The following is a 9,499-nucleotide window of genomic DNA, read 5'->3' as shown; positions in this document are numbered from 1 at the left end:
ACAGACAGAGAGATAGATAGAGAGATAGATAGATAGATAGATAGATAGATAGATAGATAGATAGATAGATAGATAGACAGATAGACAGACATATAGATAGATAGATAGATAGACAGACAGACAGACAGACAGACAGACAGACAGACAGACAGACAGACAGACAGACAGACAGACAGATAGATAGATATCAAATCTCTGCCTGATTGAGGGTTTGAGAGAATACAGTAACTATACAGATATCTCCCTGAGAGATAGAACGAAAGAAAGAGAGAAAGAGAGTGACAGAGAGAGAGTGAAAGAGCAAGTGAAAAAGGAACAGATATAAAGAGCGTTCAGAAATCTGCCTTAGAGAGAGAGAGAGCGAGATTAGGAGAATAACGTCACCACACAGATATCCTGAGAAATGGAATGAAAGAGAGTGAGAGATAAAGAAGAAGACAAAAACAGAGAGCGTGGAAGAAATTAATTTAGAGGGAAATTAATGGAAAATGAAGAGCGGAGACTTTGCAGATTTGCTTTGAGATTTGATTGCATGATATCATGGAGAGATTGGCAGCAGTAATCTGCCCACCAGTTCCCTGACTTCACAGCAGCATTAGCAGACAGTTATACTGTGCAGCAAACAACTTACTTTTGTTTACTTTCGCTGGATAATATTCTACGAAAAATATTCTATCCACCACATGGGTACCAATTATTTCATTAGTCATAACGTATTTTTCGCTTACATTAATCTTATTCATATACAACAGATGATTAATACAATTCAAACACAATACAAAGGCATCTCGACATTATTCCAAGGCCATCGTAAGCCTCCCATTGCTGCAACGTGTCGACGCTACTCGCGGTAGGGGGCGCAAGTGTTCCACTGTGACTCTATACAGAAATGAAAACAAGCTTCCTTACCAGTTGTAGACAATAGACAACAGGTGCAGGAGTCGGCCATTCGAGCCAGCACCGCCATTCAATGTGATCATGGCTGATCATCCCCAATCAGTACCCCGTTCCTGCCTTCTCCCCATATCCCCTGACTCTGCTATCTTTAAGAGCCCTATCTGGCTCTCTCTTGAAAGTATCCAGAGAACCGGCCTCCACCGCCTTCTGAGGCAGAGAATTCCACAGACTCACCACTCTCTGTGTGTGTGAAAAAAAAATGTTTTTCTCTTCTCGGTCCTAAAAGATTTGCCCCTTATCCTTAAACTGTGTGTGTGGCCCCTTGTTCTGGATTTCCCCAACATCGGGAACAATCTTCCTGCATCTAGCCTGTCCAACCCCTTAAGAAGTGTTTCCTCGTCTCCGTTCTAAATGGCTTACCCCTTATTCTTAAACTGTGTGTGGGCCCTGGTTCTGGACTCCCCCCAACATCGGGAACATGTTTCCTGCCTCTAGCGTGTCCAAACCCTTAACAATCTTATATGTTTCAATGAGATATCCTCTCATCCTTCTAAACTCCAGAGTGTACAAGCCCAGCCGCTCCATTCTCTCAGCATATGACAGTCCCGCCATCCCGGGAATTAACCTTGTAAACCTACGCTGGGCTCCCTCAATAGCAAGAATGTCCTTCCTCAAATTAGGGGACCAAAACTGCACACAATACTCCAGGTGTGGTCTCACTAGGGCCCTGTGCAACTACAGAAGGACCTCTTTGCTCCTATATTCGATTCCTCTTGTTGTAAAGGCCAACATGCTTTCTTCACTGCCTGCTGTACCTGCATGTACCGTTTCGTGTTTACATTAACCGTCCGTCCTTCTACACATTCTCAGACATGAGGTGGGAACATCTAATCTACTTTGCCATTTCCCCACGGATTTCTTCTACACCTAGTCATGCGAGATTTCCAATTGTCACCTACAATCCATGCCAATGTTACCTTGTTCAATTCCAATCAGAATTAAATAAGGAAGGATATTAATTTTTCTTCCACAGAGAGAAAGGCAGAGAGAGAAAGTGAGAGAGAGAGATAGGGAGAGAGAGACGGGGAGAGAGGGAAGGAGGGGGCGAGAGAGAAGAGAGAGGGGGAGAGAGGGAGAGAGAGAGAGAGGGAGAGAGAGAGAGAGGGAGAGAGAGGGAGGGAGAGAGAGAATGGGAGAGAGTGATAGGGAGAGAGAAATAGAAAGAGAGAGAAAGGGAGAGACCCTAGTTACTGTACAAGATACATCACCCTCGCTGAGAGACATAATCGTGAACAGAGTGTTGTCACTGTGTGGATATCTCGCTGACTGACTGACTGACTGAGGGACCCCAATTAATGAATGGAGACCTTCCCTACGAACGTGTTCAGGAGACGCCGGCCAGTCACCTTTCTCAAAGGGTTTCTGAATGGGGGAGGAGGAGAGATTTGTTCGCCATGTTCTGGATTGCCATGGCCGGTGTAGTTAGGTGGAGGGGAGATCGCCATGTTCTGGGTTGCCATGGTTCCCTGGTTCCCTCGCCAGGCTGGTCCCACTTGGCCATCATTTGCGCGTCAGGTTACGCGTTACAAAATGTTAAATGGCCAGCTCGAGATAGATTACAAAACCTACACCAACCCCAAACCAATTAGGGGCAGACGAGGGCATTCGATCCAATTTGAGATTCCAGCTACCAAGACACAGATGTGTACACCAATTCGTTCTTCCCCCGCACAATTAAAGCATGGAATAATCTTCACACCACCATAGTTAATGGCCTGTCCCACCAGCATGCGATTGCATGCGTCTACTGCGACCAAACGTGGTCGCTTGAGGCGTACGGCCTCACGGGGCCAGTCCCAATTCGAACCGCGGAGGCGTATGGAGTTGTACGGGGCTGGTCGTGACATCGTACTCACCAATCAGTTGGGCGTGAGGCGAGCCGACTGAACTTGGACGTCGCACGGCATCGGGCGGTGACGTCATCACGCAATGGCACGCCGGACGGTGACGTCATCGTGCAACGCCACGTGTTAGGCGTACGCCGTCAAGACACTGCGTACGCCCGTTGAGACACTGCGTACGCCCTAAATGCGCCTGCGGGCCGACAGGCCGTTGGCGCGCGGCATTTTCGGACAGTGCAAGATTTTCGGAGCCCCGCGCGATGTTGGGACCAGCCCCGCACAACTCCATACGCCTCCGCGCTTGGAAGTGGGACCGTCCCCGCGCGGCCCATACGCCTCAAGGCCCTTTTACCCAACCAGATGCAACTAAATTTAAGGTAGCTCTTTCTTCCCAAAAACCCTTTCTGCCTTAAGTCCTCCCCGGCTCCACCACCTCCAGTTTAAATTCCATTTGGAATATTTTGGAGGAGCAAGTAGCCAAGAAACCAAGGTGATGTACAAAATCTTGGCGCGCTATCTGCGTGACGCGCAAGTGGGACAGCCCCCTGAAGTTGTGTTACCTCTAGCAGTCGGCAAGTGGGACAGCCCCCTCAAGTCTATAGTGGTCGGCAAGTGGGACAGCCCCCTCAAGTCTATAGCGGTCGGCAAGTGGGACAGCCCCCTCAAGTCTATAGTGGTCGGCAAGTGGGACAGCCCCCTCAAGTCTATAGTGGTCGGCAAGTGGGACAGCCCCCTGAAGTCTATAGTGGTCGGCAAGTGGGACAGCCCCCTGAAGTCTATAGCAGTCGGCAAGTGGGACAGCCCCCTGAAGTATATAGCGGTGGGCAAGTGGGACAGCCCTCTGAAGTCTATAGCAGTGGGCAAGTGGGACAGCCCCCTGAAGTCTATAGCAGTCGGCAAGTGGGACAGCCCCCTCAAGTCTATAGCGGTCGGCAAGTGGGACAGCCCCCTCAAGTCGTCTTACCTCTAGCAGTCGACAAGTGGGACAGCCCCCTCAAGTCTATAGCGGTCGGCAAGTGGGACAGCCCCCTCAAGTCGTGTTACCTCTATAGTGGTCGGCAAGTGGGACAGCCCCCCTCAAGTCTATAGCAGTTGGCAAGTGGGACAGCCCCCTCAAGTCTATAGTGGTCGGCAAGTGGGACAGCCCCCCCTCAAGTCGTCAAGTCGTGTTACTATAGCAGTCGGCAAGTGGGACAGCCCCCTGAAGTCTATAGTGGTCGACAAGTGGGACAGCCCCCTCCAAGTCTATAGCGGTCGGCAAGTGGGACAGCCCCCTCAAGTCTATAGTGGTTGGCAAGTGGGACAGCCCCCTCAAGTCTATAGTGGTCGGCAAGTGGGACAGCCCCCTCAAGTCTATAGTGGTTGGCAAGTGGGACAGCCCCCCTCAAGTCTATCTATAGTGGTCGACAAGTGGGACAGCCCCCTCAAGTCTATAGTGGTCGGCAAGTGGGACAGCCCCCTCAAGTCTATAGTGGTCGGCAAGTGGGACAGCCCCCTGAAGTCGTGTTACTATAGCAGTCGGCAAGTGGGACAGCCCCCTCAAGTCTATAGCGGTCGCAAGCAAGTGGGACAGCCCCCTCAAGTCTATAGCGGTCGGCAAGTGGGACAGCCCCCTCAAGTCGTGTTACCTCTCTAGCGGTCGGCGAATGCACGCTGGCGGGCTTTGGCCTGGACGTAGTTCCATTGAATGTCCGGCGGCGGGCTCGAGTTGACGACGCCGCCGCCTCTCGTCCTCCCCCTCCCCCGCACTCACCCCCCCCACGTGTGTCCAGGCCTCTGCAGCCGTTGGAGCCGTTGGGCGCGAGGTGGAGATGCGCGCGGCGGCCAACGGTCGACGGGCTCGCGCTCCCCCCCCCCCCCCCCCCCCCCCCCCCCCACGCACGTGGGAGCCGGGGCCGTCGGAGCCGTTGGAGCCGTTGGGGGCTCGCGCGGGTTGAGCCGTTGGGGGGCGCGCGCGGCGGCCAACGGCCAACGGTCGACGGTCGACGGTCGCGGCCAACGGTCCCCTCCCCCCCCCCCCCCCCCCCCCCACACGACACGACGCTTCCTCCACTGGGAAAGCGGGAACTCGGGAATACTGGCGGCATTCCGGTCGGGAACGGCCATCGGACGGAAGGTGACGTGTGGTGGATGGGGGGGGGGGGGGGGGGGTAGATGGGCCGAATGGCAGCTGTACTAAAGGGGGAGAGGATTTGATGGTGGCAGGGGCTGGGGGATAGCAGGGGGGGGGGAGGGGATGGGGATGGGATGGGAGTGAAGTGAAGCAGGGGAGGGGGAGATAGGAGTGGGGGGGGGGGGGAATTGTCACAGTTCAACGACTTCAACGGAGAAGGAGTTTCTTGTGGAGCCTGACTGTCGATGCCCCCCCCCCATCTATCTCTCTAACCCTCCCATATCTATCTATCTCTCCTTCCCTCTCCCTCCCACCCTTTCTCTCTCACTCTCTGTCTCCCCCACCTTCCTCTCTATCTATCTACTACCCACCTTTCTCCCCCCATCTCACTCTATCTCTCCCCTATCTATCTCTCTGTCCCCATCTATCTCTCTGTCTCCCCCCATCTCTCTCCCCCCATCTATCTCTCTGTGTCTCCCCCCGATCTCTCTCTCTGCCCCACTCCATCTATCTCTCTACCCCCATCTATCTCTCTCTCTTCCCACCTCCATCTATCTATATCTCCCCCCCTATCCCCCTACCTATCTATCTCTCTCCCCCTCTCTCTCTCCCCCACGTCTATCTCTCTCTCCCCCCCCATCTCTCTCTCTCCCCCCCACCTATCTCTCTCTACCCCCCATCGCTCTCCCCCCATCTATCTATCTCTCCCCCCCCCATCTCTCTCTCTGCCCCACTCCATCTATCTCTCTCTCTCCCCCATCTAGCTCTGTCTCCCCCCCCTCTCTCCCCCCCACCCATCAATCTCTCTCTCTCCATCTATCTCTGTCTCTCTGCCCCCCCACGTCTATCTCTCTGTCTCCCCCCCCCTATCTCTCTCCCCCCCACCTATCTCTCTCTACCCCCAGCATCGCTCTCCCCCCCATCTATCTCTCTCTCTCCCCCCCACTATCTCTCTCTACCCCCCCTCTCTCTCCCCCCCTCACTCTCCCCCTCTCTCCCTCCCCCATCTTTCTCTCCCCCCCCCCCTAGAATCTCTCTCTCCCCTCTCATCTCCCCATCTCCCCTCTCTCTCTCTCTCCCCCATCTCTCTCTCTCTGCCCCACTCCATCTATATCTCTCTCTCCCCCATCTATCTCTGTCTCGCCCCACTTCTATCTCTCTGTCTCCCCCCATCTCTATCTCCCTCCATCTCTCTCTCTCCCCCCATCTCTCTCTCTCTGCCCCCTCCATCTATATCTATCTCTCCCCCCCATCTCTCTCTCCCCCCCATCTCTCTCCTCTCCCCCAATCTCTATCTCCCTCTCTTTCTCTCCCCCCATCTCTCTCTCTCCCTCCCATCTCCCCCATCTATCTCTCCCTCTCCCACCCTCTTTCCCTCTCCCCTCTCACTCTCTCTCTCCCCCTTCCTCTCTCTCCCACACCTCTTTCTCTATCTACCACCCATCTCTTTCTCCCCCCCATCTATCTCTCTCTCTCTCCCACCCCCTCCTCCCTCTCTCCCCACCCTCTTTATTTCTCTCCCCTCTCCCTGTCTCTCCCACACTCTCTCTCGCTACCACCCACCTCTCCCTTTCTTCAACCCCCCCCTCTCTCTACCCCCTCTTTTTTCCCTTCCTTTCCTTACCCCTCTTTCTCTCTCTCTCTCTCTCTTGCTCTCCCCTTCTCTCCAAGTATGTTTTGCAACATACGAGGAATTTCATTTGCGTAGTTCAGTCGTACAGATAAAAAGCAACAGATCACACAAAACACATTTTAACATAAACATCCACCACATTGACTCCTCCACATTCCTCACTGTGATGGAAGGCAAAATAAAAGTTCAAATCTCTTCCGTTCTTTGTTCTCCCGCGGTCGGTCGGGGACCTCGAGCCCTCCGTTGGCGGGACGATCGTGACCCCCGTAGCCGGCGGTCTGGCCCTCCGCGTCTCTCTCTCTCTCTGCCTCTTTCTCACTTCCCTCTGCTCTCTCTCTCTCTCTCTCTCCCCCATCCCCTCGTCTCTCTTTTTCTTCCTTCTTCGCCCCCCCCCTCCCCTCCCCCCCCCCCCCAACTCCCATCTCGCTGGGCTCTTGCGATGACCCGATAGTTTTACGACATTTTTTTCATCCCCCTTCCTGTCCCACCCCCCCCACTTGCCCACTCTCGCCCCCCCTCTCACAGACCAGGGGAGAGGAAAGGGGGCGGCATTGGGAGAGGGGGTGGGTTTACTGATCTCAATCCTGACCCGCCCATGCCAACAACCGATGAGACTTGGCTGGGCTCCAAAAGCTACCCTCGCCCACACCTGGTTCCAAGATGCCATGGGCTGCCACCTTTCTCTGGGACCAGGTAGAGCTAGCTGGCGTTCGGGGGGTGGGAGCAGGTACAACTTTAATTCACCAAATTCACAGCAAACAAGCATTAAAAATGTGTCGTACCAAAATTCCCCCCTGGAAACCAGGACCTGCAAGATCTCACCCCCTCCTACATCAGCCTTTGTACTTCAGAAACAGCTGACCAGCAGACAATTCATCCCAGGATAATATGAAGTGTATTTCAATTATCTAATTTATGCTTATGCTATGATTTTTCTCCCCAGCCGTACACGATGAGGGGTATAAGTACAGGGAGCAAGATGATCAGCAGATTTACCCAGGTCAGGTATAGCATGGACTAGTTACCAGCTAAAGCTCCCTCTAACACCGGCCCGTCTCACACACACACACACACACACACACACACACACACACACACACACACACACACACACACACACACACACACACACACACACACACACACACACACACACACACACACTCACACACACACACACCCATACACTCACACTCACACACACACACAATATACACACACACACATAGAGTTAGACACAGTTAGACACAGAGTAAAGGGCCTGTCCCACTTACGCAACTTTTCTCTGCCGGCACCCGTCATAGGTTGTTACAGGTCGCCGAAGATTTTCAAACATGGTGAAAATCCAGAAAGACGCTACGACTCTTTGGGCGACTGAGGAGACGACTCACGACCATACAGGCGACACCCTGGTGACATGTCACAGGGTGAAGCCTGTATGGCCGTGAGTAGTCGCCCAAAGAGTCGCACCTTGTTCTGGTCGCCGCTGGATTTTCGAAATGTTTGAAATTTTTTGGCGACCCGCTGCGACCTAAGACGGGTGCCGGCAAGTTGCCGAAAAAGTAGGACAGGCCCTTAAACCTCCCTCTACACAATCCCGTCACAAACGCACTCACACAATCACACACACACCCCCCCAGCACTGGGACATCACGGGCTGGACACCTAGTGTAGCCCCCTCTTTATCTCTTTCTCTCCCAAGTTAGGAACAAGAGGGGAACAACAAAGCACCCTCCACATACACACGCGCACACACACGCACACACACACACACACCACGCACGCACGCACGCACGCACACGCACACACACACACACACACACACACACACACACACACACACACACACACACACACACACACACACACACACACACACACACACACACACACACACACACACCACACACACACCCAGGACAAATGCAGCATAGATCAGGGACCCGGCTTCCATCCTGACTACGGGTGCTCATCTGTGTGTGGAGTTTGCACGTTCTCCCTGTGACCGCGTGCGGCTTTGTAGGTCAATTGGCTTCTGTAAATTGGGGCCTAGTGTGCAGGATGCTAAAACAGGATAACGTAGAACTAGTGTGAACGGGTGATCGCTGGTCGACGTGGACTCGGTGGGCCGAAGGGCCTGTTTCCACGCTGTATCTAAACTAAGAATGAACACCATGTGGCATGAATGCCTAGATGTCAATAGTCTTCAACTGACTAACATATTTTTCCTTTCTAAGCCTTTTTTCTCCGGCTGCTCCGGTTTCCACCCACACACCAAAGACGTGCAGGTTTGTAGGTAATTGGCTTCGGTAACAGTTGTAAATTGTCCCTAGTGTGTGTGTGTGTGTGTAGGATAGTTCTAGAGCCTGGGGTGATCGTTGGTCGGCGCGGACTCGGCTGGCCGAAGGGCCTGTTTCTGTGCTGTGTCTGTAACATCTAAAGTCAAGTAGTTTCTTCCCTAAATCGCCTGGCCTCTCTTCATCCCGTTTTACTCCACTCCAAAAGTCATAGATTGATACAGCATGGAAGCAGGCCCTTCGGCCCAACTTGCCCATACCGGCCAACATGTCCCAGCTACACTAGTCCCACCTGCCTGTGCTTGTTCCATATCCCTCTAAACATGTCCTATCCATGTACCTGTCTAACTGTTTCTTAAACGTTGGGATAGTCCCAGCCTCAACTACCTCCTCCGGCAGCTCGTTCCATACACCCACCACCCTTTGTGTGAAAAAGTTACCCCTCAGATTCCTATTAAATCTTTTCCCCCTTCACCTTAAACCTATGTCCTCTGGTCCTTGATTCCCCTACTCTGGGCAAGAGAATCTGTGCATCCACCCGATCTATTCCTCTCATGATTTTATGCACCTCTATAAGATCGCCCCTCACTCCTCCTGCACTCCAAGGAATAGAGTCCCAGCCTGCTCAACCTCTCCCTGTAGCTCCGACTCTCTAGTC

The 9,499-nt window shown here is 53.2% G+C and overlaps 1 protein-coding gene across 2 annotated transcripts in view; it reads left to right on the top strand.

The window, feature by feature from the left end:
• The window catches only part of LOC129693675 (protein phosphatase inhibitor 2-like), a 47,770-nt gene that overhangs the window by 18,533 nt on the left and 19,738 nt on the right, over positions 1 to 9,499 (top strand). For both annotated transcript variants that reach the window (XM_055630458.1, XM_055630460.1), the window contains exon 6: positions 7,488 to 7,544. In XM_055630458.1, the coding sequence (XP_055486433.1) occupies positions 7,488 to 7,544 (57 nt within the window). The remainder of the gene's footprint in view (positions 1 to 7,487; positions 7,545 to 9,499) is intronic.

The sequence above is a fragment of the Leucoraja erinacea genome, unplaced genomic scaffold (assembly GCF_028641065.1).
Source record: "Leucoraja erinacea ecotype New England unplaced genomic scaffold, Leri_hhj_1 Leri_386S, whole genome shotgun sequence".
Taxonomy (NCBI): Eukaryota; Metazoa; Chordata; class Chondrichthyes; order Rajiformes; family Rajidae; genus Leucoraja; species Leucoraja erinaceus.
The sequence above is the reverse complement of the archived record's forward strand: the minus strand, read 5'-3'. Positions and strand labels throughout refer to the sequence as shown.